General features: G+C 47.2%; 1 protein-coding gene across 8 annotated transcripts in view; it reads right to left on the bottom strand.

Moving 5' to 3' along the window:
- Positions 1-18,452, bottom strand: part of LOC137656146 (putative glutathione-specific gamma-glutamylcyclotransferase 2) — a 127,969-nt gene that overhangs the window by 93,695 nt on the left and 15,822 nt on the right. For all 8 annotated transcript variants that reach the window (XM_068390355.1, XM_068390338.1, XM_068390364.1 and 5 more), the window contains exon 2: positions 12,540-12,700. In XM_068390355.1, coding sequence (XP_068246456.1) covers positions 12,540-12,674 — 135 coding nt within the window. In that variant the 5' untranslated portion in view covers positions 12,675-12,700. The remainder of the gene's footprint in view (positions 1-12,539; positions 12,701-18,452) is intronic.

Below are 18,452 nucleotides of genomic sequence, written 5' to 3'. Positions count from 1 at the left end.
AGCTACTGGCATTACTCTGACTCCCTGGAATATTCAGACTCAGTTCAGGATCTAACAAATCCGAAAAAAAGCGGGAATGCATAGGAGTCTAGTCCATTCCATAGGTGCTGAAAGGCATCTTTCATTACTGAAGCTTAGTCTGGGACTGGTGAGCAATACACCAGGAGTTTGTCGTTCAAGTGAGTGGCAAACATGACCAGAGACGGTGAACCCCAAAAAATCCAAAGTCCCTTCCACACTACAGGAAGCAAAGACCATTCGGAACCAACTGTCGTTGCTGGTCGACTTATATGGTCAGCAATGACGTTCTTTCTGGGGATAAACCTCACCAAGAGGGAGATTGAGCTTGTCTTTCACCACTTCCAAAGCTGCACCTCCTTGTTTGGAGATGCAGGTCACAACAATGTTGTCGCTCATTAGCACCATGGAATGACTTCTTAGATTCTCCGAGAAGTAGGGTAACGCTAGTTGCTCCACTTTCATTTCCTAGAAATTGCTGTGAAAGGTCTTGTCCTTTTCTGACCATAAGCCCAAGATTTGCTCCCTTCCTAAGCGAGAAGCACCTGAGAACAGAAGGAATTGTGGGGGAGAATCCTGAAGGGGGTTCCCACAAGCAGATTCTCCTCTCTCAGCTACCAATGGAGGCTCTTCACAACCTCCTGGGGCACTGACAGCAGGGTTGCAGAGTGGTCGAATGTCTGTGACCACTGGCTCTTCACAGCCCACTGCACCGAGTGAAGAGGCATTTTCTCAAAGGGGACGAGTTTCTCCAAGGAGGAGAGGTGACCTAGAAGTTTCTGCTAAGATACAAGCAGGAAGTGATTTTCCTTTGAGAAAAGTTTCTGCTATCTTCCTGAATCTAAGGATCCTGTTGGCAGATGGAAAAGTTCTGTCCATGCCTAGGTATCTGATAGATTGTTGAGGGACGAGGCTGGACTTATCTAGGTTCAGTTGGATCCCTAACTCCTTGCAAAAGTCTAGGAATAGATCCCTGTGCCTTATCAGTAGAGCTTGGGACTCTGCCAGGAGAAGAAGCCAGTTATCCAAGTACCTCGTTGTTCATTCGTTTCAGATTGTCTTGCAAAATACATAAGACACGGGCTCTTGCGTTGGCAGCCTGTAAGTAAATACTGTACCTCAAAAGCCTGATGCCCATGGCATGAGCTCAGGCTGATATAAGGACAAAGATTCGGGTAAAAGTTTGAGGGACTGTTGACAGGCTGAAGCATAGCACCCTGAACTGGAAGATTCTGTCTCGAAAAGGAAACCTTAGGTACTTCCTTGAGACAGGATGATTGAGGACCTAAAAGTAAGCGTCCTACAAGTCTATGGTCAGAAGGAAATCCTTCTTCCTGATGGTATGGAAAACAGTGGCTGGAGTTAAAATTTAAATCTCACTTGTAGAAGGTTTAAAGGCTGCTCATGAATGGCAGAGGTAAGGGACAGTGACATTCCCCTAGCAAGCAGGACAATGCCCTAGAGACAGACCATATATCATATAATCAGCACCAAAGCCAACTCTCTACCCAAGTTAAGACCAGGGAGGGCCAGGTAATGGCTGCTAATGACTCAGCAAGTAGACCTATAGGCTCCCCCAAACCCCACCTTAGCTCACAAGGATGGTAAGGTTGCAGACAATTAAGGAACTAACGAGTTTGCGCAATACTCGAACCCTCATCTGGCGATCACCAGGCAGAAACGTTACCAATAAGACCGCAACAACCCATAAACAGATTCAAATGGGAAAGGTCTATGATAGGTCTCCCATCTCCCATCAGCTTTTCTACTAAGAATAGATTGCTGAGGAAGCCTGGCGAGTTGTTTGCGACTTCTTCCACAACTCCTTTAGCTAACATATTAGATACTTCCTCTACCAAGAGGAGGTCCTTTACTGAGCCTTTCAAATAATATGGTCGGGTTGTCGGAGTCAGAGTCAGAAGAGGCAGACAGTCTATGAAAGGGACTTAAAGGACCACTATCGTCCAGAGATCAGTCCTGAAGGACTGCCACCTGAGTCAATACCTTTGTAAGCATACCCCATTGGTGGTAAGCTGGAGAAAATGCCCTCCCTGGAGGGAGCCTCTAGGACCATGAGCTTTGCATCCAGAGGGATATCCTCTACGTCGAAAGGTGGGTCTGTTGGCTTGCCTCCCAGGTTGTTGTGGTTCTCGTGGAGGTAAAGCCATCTCTGTTGAGGAACTTGTTTAAATTGAGAGTTCCTTTAGGTTGTTGAGGGGCAGGCATCCTTGGTGCCGCTGCTCTCCTCATCAAAGAAGCTTGTCCAAATTTCTCGACCTTTTCTATGCCCATAGCCACACCCAAAGAAGGGAACAGAGAAGGAGAAATCACTAGCTCTGAGTTTCTCAGGCATAACATGTCCAAATGGGACAGCATCTTAAGAGCATCCAGCCAAGACTGCAGAGCGTATTTTCAGAATACAGTTTCCCCAAAAGGACATGGTTTGATGTAGAAGGAATTCTAGGGTTTTGGCCCCTAATCATGACAGGACTTTGAACTGTTCAAGGGCATGTTCATCTCTAAGGTATTCTGTGACCGCATAGCAGACCACTGCTCCAGACCAGTGGTTGAGCCAAGAACAGGCTTGAATCCCAGAAATAGCCATTACCTCAATGTTTGTCATTTCAGGACCCGAAAAGATGGCGGGAAGCTTGGATAATTCATCATTTGGTATGGATGGTACCAGGTTTAGACAATAGAAAATGTAGCTGTAGTCTATAAAAGGGGTAACTCTAGATTTTGTATATGTACAGTATTGTACTGTATGTACAGTATTATTTTCCATTTATTATTATATTATGTTGTAATAACTACTTGATTTACAGGTATTAACAGTTAGTTTAGGTACATTGAATGGTTCAAATGTATTTGGATGTACAGTACAGTATTTCATTGTGGTTATACTGTAGCTTTTTTATAAGATTTAATGAAAGAGTCGACTGAAGAGGCCTGGGGATCCGTCGAGGACCTCTTGGAGCGCGCCCTTCTTCAACAGGGTCTGGACTTCTGCCCGAAGGGCTTACCTCCTTGCCGATCCCATGGCAAGGGAGTTCAATGACACTGGATTCGTCATCAGGGGAGGTAGAGATGTTATGAATGGGACGCGATATCCTAGATTGATCACGGAGATTGTCCAGGAATCTGCCCCGAGTTGCTTCCACCTGTTTGAGCAACTTTGTAGGTATTCCCCCACTGGTGGACATGCAGGGGTACTGCCTATCCTAGCGTTTGCGGCCTCGGCTGCTCCCTCTAGGATTCTTGCCTCCCCTGGAGGACTTTTTGCCTTTCCTTTCTTTAACAGGAAAGGGCTTAGACACCAAGGTCTTCGCTGCTGTTGTCGTTGTAGTGGTCCTAAGTGGACGGGACTGCTGTGGTGCTGGAGGCTTATAGGGCTTGAATGTTAAAGCCCTATGAAGGAGGGAGTCTTGGTGAGACTTCCTCCACCTCTCAGCAGCATGTTCCACATCCTTAGGCTGGAACAAGACAGATCCCTCTAGGGAGGAATGTCTAAGCCTATTGATCTCGGCGCTAGGGACCTTCTGATGGAATCTCTCAGCTACTGCATCATGACATTTCAGGATGGTATTTGCCCACAATTTTGAGACTTGGTGGGCCAGAAACTCGATCGTGCGATTACCTGAGAGAAGGAAGGTTTCCATAGCTTTACTGGTACGTTCTTTGGAGAAGTCCTTAGAACGTATCAGGATACCTAAGGTCCTCAACCAGATATCGAGCAACGAAGTGGCTTGCATAGCACACTTTGCAACTTTCTCCTGGTTGAGGATCTCGGCTGCTGAGAATGAGACCTGCTGGTTGGAGTCTCTCTCAAGAGGGACTCCCCAGAGAGTGGTGAAGAGGAAGAACTAAACAAGGCTCCTCCAGGATCTCGAAGTACCTCCTCTGCTGTACGCGAGGAGGTGAGAGGAGCTTGTTGGTGGCACCGGAACGGTTGGATGAGGACATCTCGGAGAGCTATTGTGAGATCTTGTCCCTGGTACTCTTTACCCCTAGAGACCAGGGCAATGCTGCACTGATCTTGGAGGGTTTCTGAGTACCAAAGACACGGTCCAAGACCATGTCCTTTCCCTCTCAAGGTGGGATCTCTGGGTCGGAAAATCCGTTGAGAGCCCTCATTAGAGTCAGAACTTGCAAAAATGCATGTTCTGACTCTTGCTGGTCTCCTCCTGCTGTAGGACTTGCAGCGAAGTCTCCTTCTATCCCCAAAGTCTCTTCTTGGGGAGAGTCGCAGACGTTCCCTGAGTGGCTAGCTGGCTCCATCCTAGTCCTAGTAGAGGACTTCGGCAATGTTTTAGAGTCCTTAGATTCCTTCCTGGGAAGGATGTAGGACTCCAACATTGACTAGGGTGGTATGTTCCTTTCAATCCCCAACTGAGTAGACCCCTCGGTGCGAGGAGAGGTTTCCCCTATTGGTGCAATAGGGGAAAGTCTCTCTTCGTGCGATTCCCCTGGGGACAGGAAATCTTCATCCGAAATGGAAGGAGAGGCAGTCTGAGGAAAAGAAGGAACCTTGGAGAAGAGACTGCATCTGGAAATCCTCTTTTTCTCTTCAAAGAGGTAGAGGAAGCCATGGTTCTGTGTACCAATTCAGAGAAGACAGGCTTGAAAGCCTGCCTTACGGCTCTGATCAGTGCACCGAACCAGGGCTGTTCGCTGACAGACGCGCTATCAGACATACCCTTTGAAGGGACAGGGATTGAAGGAACCCTGGGAGGAGTTACCATCATTGGTGGGTTTGCCTGTGGTGGCTTTGGGATCCTGGACCCTTTGGATGTTTCTCTTCTCCCACAATGCACGGTGGTATGCGCTTGCGGGGAGGGGAATGAGGCGGTGGAGAATAATAGCGCTCGCGCGCGGGAGACTGTTGGCACGCACGGGAGAGTATTCGCATGCCTGCGGGCGTGCAGGATTATCATGTTGAGTGCACGGGCGTGTGGGAGAGAGTTCGCGCGCATCTATGCCGGCCATAGGCCGTGCGCGCAGGAGAAAGATCCCTATGGGGCGTGGCGCAGGAGAATGTTGGCGCGCATCTTTTGGAGAGGATGGGCGAGTGTGTGCAGGGCGCGCGCGTGTATCCTTGCGGATGCGCATGGGAGAAGTCAGCATTGCTGACTTCCCAGAAGTACTGCTTTCAGTAGATAATTGGCGTGCAGGTTTTACCTGGCTCGGATGATGATGCGCAGCATGGCGCGCAGGAGAGTTGGATGTTGGGCGCATATGCGCACGGATGTTGGGCGCATATGCGCACGGGAGAGCGCTGGCACGGAGGAGAGTGCCATTGCTCAGGAGATTGATGGCGCGAAGGTTGGTTGCGCGCAGGTGAGTGATGGCACGCAGCTGGGCGCGGGCGTGTAGGAGAATGTTGGCGCGTAAGCGCAGGGCGCGTGGGCGCAGGGCGCGTGGGCACAGGGCGCGTGGGCGCAGTTTTCGCAGGGTGCGCAGGCAAGACCTGGCGCGCAGGAGAACGTGGGCGCATACGCGCATGTGGGCACGCATAGCGTGTGATGGAGCTACGCTTCTGTTGGAGCGTATGCGCATGTTGGCGCATACGCCCTTGATGCCCTGTGTTAGGGTTTAGTGATGAGGCCTGACGAGCTACTAAGGAGTGTTCGTCAGGTCTCATTGGTGCGTAGCGTGTATGTTGTTGGCGCGCAATAGCGTGCTTTGCTGGAGCCTTGTTAGGCCCATGTACAAACTGCGACGGCAGGTCGGCAGGTCTGTCGGATGGAAGGTTGACGTGCCCTTTAAAAGGACGACCTACCACCAAAGGATATTGCGAACGATCTGCAGAAAGGTCCAGAACCAATGCAGGTGCAGTGATGGATGATTGGTATCGAGGCTCCTCTGCGGTGGACTGCATCGAAGATGTTGAACCCAAGAGGCGCCTCCTCACCGCAGGTGAAGGAAGGCCTCTATGGCGAAGAGGAAGGTGAGCCTTCCGACGAATGCGCCCTCTGGGGGCTGTTGGATTAGCAAGCTGACCTTCTGCAGTCCTCCGAAGAGGAGTCTTTATAGGTGAACTCCCCCGAGGGAAAGAAACACTAACAGGAGAGACTGACGATGGACTTAGTTTCTCCCTCGTAGGTTGAACAGGAACGGGAGTAACTAAGCCGTCAGCTACCGTAGAGTTTGGAGTGGAAGAGGTGATGGGTGATACCGCATTGGATACCTCTGACACCCCAACGTCGACAAGAGACAGAGGATCAACCCCTGACGGTGATGACGATTGCTTGACAGCGGCACCCAATCGGATGTAGTCAAGCAAAACCACCTTGGAGGGCGAACCCGTAAGCCCCTAGGAGGACCAAAGCTGAAAAAGGGAGGTTAGTGACGTATCCTACCCGGGGGGAGAGGTGGAGCTGCTTCGCTAGGGGAAGCAACATCACCTCTCGAGTCCCGTGGTTGGTTAACAATACATCGGTCTATGCTACCACTCAACGGTCTCTCGCAAGAGACCGATAGAATGGGAGCTTCGGAGGAAGTTTGGGCAACGGAAGATAGGCATTGGGTTTTTCTCCTTTCGAAGCAACCTTCAAAGGAGAAATATCCCGTTTGGACTTCTTCCGTCGTCGCGAAAACCTCTCCCACTGGGAGGTAGACCACTCCCTACACTCACTACACTTGTTGTTGCTATCACACCGTTGGCCCCTACAAGAAGGACAAAGGGCGTGAGGATAAGTCTCGACCACCGACATGAAAATTCCACAGGGGCAGTCGGGAAACCCAGGGCAGGTGCGCATGATCGCAGAGGCCAACTTCACATATACAGAACTAGAAAAAGAAGAGACAAAAACAATTAAATGGCTTCCAAATGACGGCGAGGATTAGAGCGGACACGTCCGACCACCATCCGAGCCGAGAGCAAAGTGAACTCAAGCACAGGAGTGAGAGAGGGGGTGGGTAGCAAGCTGACCCCCACTAACTAGCAGTGTGGGTAGTAAACCCTCGTTAAAAATTAATGGTTCGTCATTTCAGCTACACCGAAAGTAATACCCCTATTAAATAGCGTGGTTTGTATTCCAGTTACGGAACAAATAGGAATTCGCTTCAGCTCAGCTGAAACAGCCAAAGAGAAAGAAAACCAAGCAGTTGTGCTGATTGGTTGGCTGGCGGTATAGGGTGGAACTTAGCTCCGCCCTTCCCCCCCTCCCCCACCGCCAGCCCACTTTCCTCATTCAAACGCTTTAGGCTCAAGGTGGAACATGAGAGGGGTGGTAGACGCAGGCATTTCTATTAAATGATTATGTGTTTGTATAGCTAGGAAAAATACAATTCAGGACAAATTATCATTTGTTCCAACGCGATATACAAACCTCGTAATCATTTAATATAGGAAGACTCACTGGTTGGTGGAAGGTCTGCCTTTGCTGCTTGCTTACAGCTAACTGCCCGGATATAGACCTGGTTTCGAATGGGAGCAAAGGACTAAATCCACCTACCCCTGTCTCTCGACCCGACATGATGATGGTGGAGTCTGAGAGACTGGAAGCTGCTCAAGCTATTGTCTGACCTCTCCAGTTCCTCCGGCACAGGGAAGTCTCTTATCTTGATTTTTATGGTATGTTTGACAGTGTGAAATCAGTGTGCATGTGCTCTGCCTTTCTCTCTGTCTCCTCCCTTGGAGTCCCATACATCAAGACATGTCTCCCCAGGTAAGATTGCTAGAGTTTGTTCACAGGTATTCTCTCCCATCTTCTGCTAGGCAGGGAAAACGGTGAATGTATAAACCCTTTGCTCTTTGGTGATGGAGGTTCATCCAGTCACTGCGACCCTACGGCCGAGTTTCTCTTACATTCACGCTCTCAGGTCGTGCGATGCTATTACTAGATGAATGACATTTAGCAAAATTAAAATGAGCAAAATAAAAAGAAATAAAGAGATTTGCTGTTCATTCAACATGATCATAAAATTAACTAGATTGTAGTGCTTTAATCATACTTTTTGACAGAGTAGCCCAATTTCAGGCAAGTAGCGGTACCCTTTTATGACCCGCGGCAAGATGTTCAAAAGTAGCCCAATTGGGCGGGTAAACCCCGGGTTTGGCAACACTGTTCGTGCGACGAAAGTTCAAAAACTCTCTGTCATAAGAGTAAAACTCTTGCACGAACACTTCGCACGACGAGAGTTCGAAAACTCTGTCATGAGAGTAAAACTCTTGAGCGCACGTAAAATTTTGACGCGTGCGCACCGAGATAATCACACGTGCTCGTGCAAACACTTCGCCCCTCGCGCGCGAACCAAGATGGTTGCGCACGCACGCGTATAAAAGAGTTGTACGCGCACGCTAAGATGTTCGCAAAGTTCAACATAGCGCTGATTGCGCGCACCTAGTTCGCGCGTGTAGGATAGGTTGTGCGCGTAAGGTTGGTCACACGGGCCAAGTTGGTCGTGCGCGCCAAATTGGTTGCACGTGCTACCTCTCAGCGTGACGAGAGTCCGAAAACTCTCTATCATAAGAGTAAAACTCCTGGCACTTAGGAGAGAACTCATTGCTATGTTCACCCGAAGGTTCACGGTAGCGTAGGTTGTGTGAGCGCGAACGCTCAACACAACAATAGTCCGAAAACTCTCTATCATACGAGTAAGACTCATAGTGACTAGGGTACTGTGTTGCGAGACCCCGAGGGGTCAGCGCAAAAAGAAACCGAAGTTCCTCTGTCACAAGCCCCCGAAGGATCAGCATGACTAAAGGCACGAGAGGCCAAAGGCCTAACGTAGCCTGTGTTGCGAGGCCCTGAAGGGTCAGCAAAACGAGAAACCGAAGTTTCCCTGACACAAAACACCAAAGTGTCAGAGTGACTAAAGTTACGAGAGCCCAAGGGTTCAGCATAACTAAAGTTACGAGACCCCGAAAGGTCAGCGTGACTGATGACACGAGGTCCCAAAGGCTCAACGTTACCATCGTTACGAGAGCCTGAAGGTTCAACGTAACTGAAACCCGAAAGTTTCGAGTTGCGTGAGCCCGAAGGATCAGCGCGACGGAGCCCTGTAGGACTCCTACTGTCATGAGAACCACAAGATCAACATGACGAGAGCCCAAAGGCTCACGATCACGCCCAAGGGTTCAGCATAACTAAAGTTACGAGACCCCGAAAGGTCAGCGTGACTGATGACACGAGGTCCCAAAGGCTAACGTTACCATCGTTACGAGAGCCTGAAGGTTCAACGTAACTGAAACCCGAAAGTTTCGAGTTGCGTGAGCCCGAAGGATCAGCGCGACGGAGCCCTGTAGGACTCCTACTGTCATGAGAATATATAAGGGTTTGTGACTGAGAAAACTTTAGTGGTTTGTGTCTGTATGAAATATATTTTATTTTATTTTTTTCTTTTGTATCCCTCAAGCCCCCCTTTTTCCAAAAATGTCTTAATGTGTTATTGTTCCTTTCCAGGTATTGGCAGCAGAACCTACACTCAGTAGGGAGTGTAAGGGAGAGCAAATTTAGAATATTTCCTGTTATCAGTCTGTACTAGTCTGTGATGCTGTTCTATATCCATACCTTGTAACTAGAAGTAAGCTACTGTGTTGCTATATGAGAGTGTGTCATGAACATTAAATAGTTAACAGGAGCTATGAAAATGGCATATCTGGTCAGAGGCCCAAGAAGTGAATTCCGATGTTAGGAAGAGGGTGACTTTTGAGTTTAGTATGAATTCAGACTTATTCAAAACCCCTTCCAAGATTGAGAGATTTCAAATGTGCTGTTGACAAACTTTTCGAGTCATTGTAATGGTGGGCCCGCACAGACCTGTACGACATAGTATGCGGCTGTACTTTTCAGAAATTAGGACTGTTTAAGTGACTTTGCATCCCAATGGTGGACGGGAGATTGATGAGAACAGTATTGATTTAGGGAAAATTGTGGTACTGTATTTTTCACCGTTATATGTTCTTTATAGATGGCATACTGGTACTTGCCCAAATAGATACACGATTAGGTGTGCCTTGGTTTAGACTTGGCCTGTATAGGAACACTTATGAGTGTCCCACCTGGGGGAAGAAAATTTCCTGTTTGTTGATCACTGTTACTCTGTTGCTGAAGTTTGACGTTAAGGAATGCTAATTTTGTCTTTAATTTTCTATTTGGATTGATGGGTCCATGCTAACATAACCCTAACAGTTTTGTACAAATAAATTTTATTTTCTTGTTTTATGAACACTGCATATCATTCCTGTTCCTACACCAATATGCCACTGTTTTTAAGATCTCTTAAGTACCGTAACTTATCATAATTCTTTCCTCCCACACTGTGTCCCGTAATTAATTAAACAATATTTCCTTTCACCTAATGTTCTTATACTTGTACTTATGATCAGCAAGCAAAAGGGAGGAGAAGCAAACGGGTAAGTCAGGTTCTAGCTGGGTCCCCTTGCCCAGTATAAATCAAGGGGTGGTGCCCAGTACTCAGGTCTGTTGAACTGTTACTCAGGTTTTTGGGTATTCCACTGTTGTATATTTTTTGTGTAGTGAACGTCGGGTTGTGGTCAGCATTCGGACACTAGGCAGTTCGGGTGCTACCTCTGGCCACAGTCCGCAAACCACTACAACGAGGTCCCAAAGGCTCAACGTTACCATCGTTACGAGAGCCTGAAGGTTCAACGTAACTGAAACCCGAAAGTTTCGAGTTGCGTGAGCCCGAAGGATCAGCGCGACGGAGCCCTGTAGGACTCCTACTGTCATGAGAACCACAAGATCAACATGACGAGAGCCCAAAGGCTCACGATCACGCCAGCCCAAAGGGTGATCGTCACGAGACCCCGAAGGGTCAAGGAGAACCAGCAGGTTAAAAAATCTAAAGATAACTCCTCCGCAAAGGAGGTTTGTTCTCCTCAAGGAGAACGTCGCTTATGATAAGGCTCTCGCTCCACCCTTGGAGGAGAACCATAAGCGTAAGGGGGGGGGCAACCAATGCCCAGAGGCCGTTTTCTCTCGAGAACGAGAGACTCGTTCCCCCAGAGAGGAAACCTGCTTCAGAGAAAGCTCTGCCACCGCCCCTGGTAGATCAGCAAACTCCTACAAGTTATCTTTCGCGAACGAGAAGAAAGTTCTCCAGAAGAAGATCACCTAAGACAAGCTTTCTCCCAGCCCTATGGGAAAAAGGCGTAGGCGTAATAATCTTTCTCTCGCAAATGAGAGAGAAGTCCTCCCGAAGGGGGACATCGCCTAAGACACACTTTCTCCCAGCTCTTTGGGAAAAAAGCATAGGCGTAACAGTCTCCCTCTCGGAACGGGAGAGAAGTTCTCCCGAAGGAGGACATCGCCTAAGACAAGCTTTCTCCCAACTCAGTGAAAAAAGCATAGGCGTAACAATCTCTCTCGCGAACGAGAGAGAGAGAAGTTCCCCTCGAAGGAGGAACAAGCCTTAGACTTGCTATTCCCCAGATCAAGGGGAAGAGGCACAGTCTTCAGCGACGAGATAGCAGAAGCAAAACTCGTCGAGCTGTCTACAATTCTTCTCAAAAAGTGGAAAGTTGCTGAACAGCTGAAGTGGAGAAGCTCTCTCTCGGAAGGGGGGACAGCCCAACTACGGGGAAGGTTAACACTCCCTCATAAGGGAAGGTTTTCCAGCCCCTGGAGGCGAACCTCCTGGCAGCAAACTGCTTCCCATCAACAAGACTTGTTCAAGTTAAAGGTTGACAACGAGTGCTACCCCGTTACGTGGGCAGCTCACAAGCTACCACATGAAGCGCGGGATAATGAACAGAGCGGCCGCCCAAGCCATCGGCCTTGAGTTCTACGTTGCTGCTATCTGTAGAATAGAAAATAAAAGTTGTGATTAATTACAATTCATGCTCCGCTTCACAGCATGAACTATTCTGGGAATAAGTTACCTTCCTTGTAAGATAATTCCTCGAAAGGGAGCTGAACTGTTATAAATTAACTCAAGTAATGAAACAGACACACGGGAGTGTTGAGGACCTGCCAACCACCAACGCAGAGGAGGGCGGCAAGGTAGGGGAGTAGTATCAACACAATGACAACTCCCTTATGGCGAAGACAACCGGATACGTTGTCAACAGTAATTAAAGTTACAAGTATCTAACAACAGAAAAGTGTTTTTCCATTTATACATATATACACACATATATATGTATAAGATAAATGAAAACACACACAAGAGAAAAAAAATATGACAGAACGGGTGAGAATGGCAGCATGTCCGTTCTCTACCAAACCAAAAAGTAAAGTGGTTACTCAGCTGAGGGTGTGAGTGAGCGGGGCAACCAGTCTACCCCACCCCCTATCCGCTAACTAGCGGATGGGGTAGTTATCCCTCACTAAAATTATCATGGTTCGTCTTTCAGCTACGCCGAAAGTACTGTATACCCCTACAAATAACGGAAAGTTTGTATTTACGCCGGAACAAACAGTTTTTACAGTAAAGTCACACTTGTACCATATCAATAAGAAGTTATAGTAGTGGCCGTACTTGTCATAACCAATATTACATATCTTAACCATACCATTGACTCAATACAAAAATTATTTATGAAATTAACTTACTTTTCCAGGTACACCTCGGTGATCTATACTAGCTTGCCAAAACCTTCTTGAATATCCCTTGATATACCCAACAACACGCTGGCAATAAGGAAAATCAACTTTCCAAGTGAGAGATCCATAACCAAATATCCACATTTTTACTCTTGATTAGAAGTATAGTACTGAAAAGGCACCATAAAATTACATTATTGAATTTGGTTCTTTTAAATTAATCTCTTTCTTAAATCAATAATGACACAAATAAAAATAATAAAACAAAAAGTTCAGGATGATTATGTGTAGGAGAACAGGGTTTGCAAGTGCATCCTATGTTCAGGTTATTTGTGTAGAAATAAAATTTGAGTGTATTCTGTATTCATTCAGCCAATAAACCAACATAAAAGGAGGCAAGTGTCTTTAAATAGTAGGATAATCCTGCTCTTAATATATTCAAATACAACCTTCAATAGCCTTGAGGGGCTTCACACTAGTCATACTTTGCTGGAATCATGCTTCTATACCCACAAATATTACATATTTTAAAAGTAATTTGTATTTTCCCAACTATACAAACCTGTGTCCTTTAATAGGGGTGGGCTTTCAGCTTGGGTGGAACTCTGCTGTTAAAATTTTAATGAGGTGTGTTAATAGTTACTAGTTGTAGGTGGAGAAGCCTTGCCCACTCACCACCACATTGAGATGCCACTTTGACTCTCACCTAGGGCTTGCAGGGTTGTTGAGGATGGAAGTGAAACTTAAAGGACTCAGGAGTGTTTAGTTAAGAAAAATACAAATCAATTTTAATTTTACGAATTTGAGGATAATTCGTATTTTTCCTAGCTATACAAACCCGAGTCCTTTATATAGGAGAGATAACCTCAAAGATGGAATATACTGCAGTTAAAATTTCATAATGAGGTGTAAACAGGTGGTTGGTAGTTACTGACTGGGAGCAGGGAAGCCCCACGCCCCCTTGCTTGCTCACTTAGTAGTCACTTTGATTGCAGCTGAGACTTTCTATGGGGTTGGTGATGGTTGAAAAGTATGAGTAAAGGGCTCAGGTTGATATAGTTAGGAAAATAAAAATTTTCTCCAAATTCCTTATTTGATCTGGTACAAATACAAACCTTTATCTTTTACATAGGAGGCTTGCCCTTAGGTGGGAGGAAGTTCCTGCTCCAACTAGCTGGAAAACTAATCTCGGAATTCATAAACTCGGACCATGTAGGTACTAAGAGTTCTGGTTCCTTACACCTTGTGCACCAGTGGTATGACAATACCAGTAGGACCACTGCTCGTGCAATAAAGGACACTGAGCAGAAAGTCTGTGTTGTATCACTGAGGCATATGTATAATAATGAGTTTGCCTGGTTCCATCCTTCCTTGGTTCACACCATGAGGCATATGTATAGTACAGTAATGGATTTGCCTGGTTACTACACACTTCCCCTTGTAATGAGTGTGGGGAATGATGCTTCTTTACTACATTATAGAACAGCTGCAGGCTGAGGGGGGCTTACCTAAAGTCAAATTGGTTTCAGCTTAGAGTTTTTGATGCTGTGCCCCAAGAGAGGGGAAGATTGAAAGGAAAAGAAAAGGCCACCGATTATTTATTTTCATTTCAGACCAACACATAACCTTCGTCCTTGATCTGATGCTAATAGTCCTGTGAGAGGAGCCAAAGTAGCTATAGTATACCACCTAATATGCACCTATGACAGGCCCTGGGGAAAAGGTGTCTAAAGACCTGTGGGTTGATATCCTGCAGGTAATGGGCAATAAACATTGTATGACATTTCCACACCCAGCCTGTAGAACCTGCAACAAAGAAAGATTCATTTTAAATGGCAGTGTTGTGCTAACTCCTCTGATATTGTGTGCTCCAATCCAAGCTCTTCCTGGGGAGAAAGTTGAGGATAACGAAATGGTACATTCAATGACCTCACATAACCAAGAAGAGATTGTATTTTTGGTCACCTTCTTCATTACTCTCCCTGCACTGACAAAAGGGTGCTTGCAAGCGTGGTTGGATTGCGTGCGTACGTTTGAGGTAGTACCTCAACACCCTCACATTACAATAAAGCAACTGATCAGGATCGTAGTTTATTGTACCTCTTTAAGGCTTACAATCTGAAACGACAAAAACCTAGACTCAGTAACTGATGAATTCAGGGTTTTGGCAATAAACTCCAGGATGAAAGACGAGACATGCCTCCATCCCCAGTATAGAGACATTACATGAAAGACCATACAGCTCCCTAATCTGTTTAGCGAAGGCTAGGGCAAGCAAGAAGACCGTTTTGTGGGTGAGGTTCCTATTCGAAGTAAACCTCAACGGTTCATGAAGTGACCTCTCCAGAGAAAGTGGTAATTTGACAATGTTCCAGGGTGGTGGTCTCACCTCTAACAGAGGACAGGTCTGTTCAAAACTCCATATGAGCATAGAAAGCTCTGGTGGAGAGGAAACATTAACTCCTTTCAGTCTAAAGATCTGGCCCAAGGCTGACCAATAGCCCTTCACTGCCGATACTGAACAGATTTTTTCCTTTTGGAGATAAATTCCAAATTTGGTTATTAATGGGACAGAGGCTCCAAGAGGAGAAACGCACCTTACATGATATCAACAATGTACATTAATTGAAAAAAAATGGTTTGTATAGAAATAATAATCTATTTTTAAATTTTTTCATTCCTTGCTTATTTCAATAATAAATATTAGTAGCTCATTTGCCCTGTTTAATTTGTTCTGAAAATGACAAATTCGTAGATAATTTGTATTTTTCCTAACTATACAAACCTTAGCTATTTAATAGGGGTTATTACTGTCGGTGTAGCTGAAAGGACAAGCCATTAGAATTTTAACGAGGGTTTACTACCCCACTGCTAGTTAGTGGGGAGGGGGGGTTAGCTTGCTACACCCCCCCCTCACACACACCTGTGCTTGAGCTCACTTTGCTTAGGGGTAGGACTTCAAGGGGGATAGGGCTGGCGGGCAAGTTTGATTAAATAGCTAAGGTTTGTATAGTTAGGAAAAATACAAATTATCTACGAATTTGTCATTTGTTCCGTAACTGACATACAAACCATGCTATTTAATAGGGGTGACTCACCCATTAGGAAGGGTGGAAAGTTCCGGCCAGTACTGGCTTTTGGCTTTGCCAACAATAAGGAGTCCCTCCACCTCGCTAGAACCTTGCTACGCAAGGACTGCGGCCTACGTAAGCCGTGTGTGAAGGTATAATAAAGTGTGACTCATCCTAGGAAGTTGACCTGTAGTCCTTTAGATGGAAACTTTAGGCTAGGACTCTCCCAATACCACCACGTCAGGGTATGGGGCCGTGACAGTATTAGCTTAATACTAGGAACACAAGGAAACATGGTTTACCTGCAGTGGTTTGAGGTCAGCTGTGCAGAGAACCCAGGATGCTGCTTTCCCCAAGAGAGGGGAAGATTAAGAAAAGAATAAGGGCCAGACAAACCTTTTCATTCATGCAGACTAAGACCGGGAAACAATGCCCTCAACCTTCTGCTACTTGTTCACTAAGGAGCCTGAGGTTTTGAACCAGCTGTTGTGCAGCCACCACAGGGCCGATAGAAAACGTATCGAGCCTCCTGTGGGTCACATCTTGCAGGTAGTGAGCTGTGAAGGTCGTCTGATGCTTCCACTCCCCAGCCTGAAGAACCTGCGCCACTGAGAAATTTTTCTTGAAGGCCAGGAACGTAGCTACGCCCCTGACATCATGTGCTCTAGGGCGACGTGACGGAGGAGGGTCTGGATTCAGGGACAGATGAGTCACCCTACGAATCCATGCCGAGATGGTGTTCTTGGTGACCCTCCTCTTAGTCCTCCCAGTGCTCACAAACAATGCCTGCATCTGGGGATGGACTGCACCTGTTCTTTTGAGATATAGCCTCAGACTCCTTACTGGGCACAGTAGGAGATGGTCTAGATCATCTGTTACAGAACGAAGACTCGAAATCTGGAAGGAGTCGAACCGAGGGTCCGGAACCCCCGGATTTTGAGTCTTAGCAATAAACTCAGGGACGAATTTGAACGTTACCTCCCCCCATCCCTTTGAATGGGCGATGTCATATGAGAGACCATGAAGTTCACTGACTCGCTTGGCCGAGGCCAAAGCTAGTAGGAACACCGTCTTCCAAGTTAGGTGGCGATCTGAAGCCTGGCGTAATGGTTCATAGGGAGGTCTCTTAAGAGACCTGAGAACTCGAACCACGTTCCATGGAGGAGGTCTCACTTCCGACTGAGGGCAGGTAAGTTCATAACTTCTTATGAGTAGGGAAAGTTCCAGCAAGGAAGAAATGTCCATTCCTTTGAGCCTGAAGGCTACACTCAAGGCTGAGCGATAGCCTTTCACCGCTGAGACTGAAAGGCGCATTTCTTCCCGCAAATACACGAGGAACTCCGCTATTGCTGGAATAATGGCATCGAGTGGAGAGATACCTCTTCCACGACACCCACCACAGAAACTTTCCACTTTGCCTGGTAGACAGATGCGGATGACTTTCGCAGATGTCCAGACATCCTAATCGCAACTAGTTGCAAAAATCCTCTCTCAGCGAGATGCTGGATAGTCTACAGCTGTGAAGTCGTAGCGAAGCTACGGCTTTGTGGAAGATGTTGGCATGTGGTTGTCTGAGTAGCTCGTGTCGCTGAGGGAGTTCTCTCGGAAGTTCCGTTAGGAGTTGCAGAAGGTCAGGAAACCATTCCGCGTGATGCCATAGCAGAGCTATGAGGGTCATTGAAAGATTGACCGATATTCTGGTCTTGTTGAGTACCCTCCTCATCAGACAGAACGGGGGAAAGGCGTACACGTCGATGTTGTCCCACCGTTGTTGGAAGGCATCTTGCCAGAGTGCCTTGGGATCTGGGACTAGGGAGTAGTACAGCGGAAGCTTGAAGTTCAACGCTGTCGCGAATAGATCCACAGTCGGGGAACCCCACAGTCAGGACTTTGTTGGCTACTAGATGATCCAAAGACCACTCGGTACTCACTATCTGAGACACTCTGCTCAGATTGTCGGCGAGCACATTCCTCTTGCCTGGAATGAAACGTGCCGATAGTGGAATCGAGTGGACTTCGGTCCATCTCAATATCTCTACTGCGAGATGGGATAGCTGCTTCGAAAAGGTACCTCCTTGCTTGTTGATGTAAGCCACTACTGTGGTGTTGTCGCTCATCACCACCACAGAGTGACCCGCCAGGTATTGTTGGAACTGTTGAAGGGCCAGGAAGACGGCCTTCATCTCTAGAAGATTTATATGGAGGCACTTTTCTGCTTCTGACCACAGGCCTGAGGTCCTCTGGTGCAGAACCTTGGGGCCCCCACCCTTTCTTTGAGGCGTCCGAAAACAGCATCAAATCCGGGGGGAGGACGAGAAGATCCACTCCTCTTCGTGGGTTCTCGTCTGACACCCACCACTGGAGGTCCGTCCGTTCCGCAGGTCCCATAGGGATCATGCCGTCCGGGGAATCGTAACCTTGATTCCACCTCGACTTGAGTCGCCATTGGAGGGATCTCATCCTGAGGCGACTGTTGGGAAGCAGACGAGCCAAAGATGAGAGGTGACCGAGGAGACGTAACCACGATTGGGCTGGAAGTTCTTCTCGTCTGAGGAAAGGGCTTGCGACCTTCCTCAGCCTTGCTATCCTGTCATCTGATGGGATGGCTTTGTGGAGATTGGTGTCTATGATCATGCCTAGGTATACCAGTCTTTGAGTGGGAAGCAGAGAGGACTTCTCGAGATTTACCATGATCCCCAGATCCTGGCAAAGTCCCAGAAGTTTGTATCGGTGTTGAAGAAAGGATGACTCCGAGTCTGCTAGGATCAGCCAGTCGTCCAGATAACATAGGAGACGGATGCCGATCCTGTGTGCCCACGACGATATTAGGGTGAACACTCTGGTGAAAACC

This window comes from Palaemon carinicauda, chromosome 1 (genome assembly GCF_036898095.1).
Source record: "Palaemon carinicauda isolate YSFRI2023 chromosome 1, ASM3689809v2, whole genome shotgun sequence".
Lineage (NCBI taxonomy): Eukaryota > Metazoa > Arthropoda > Malacostraca > Decapoda > Palaemonidae > Palaemon > Palaemon carinicauda.
Note: the sequence above shows the minus strand (reverse complement) of the source record. Positions and strands in the feature narration are given on the sequence as shown.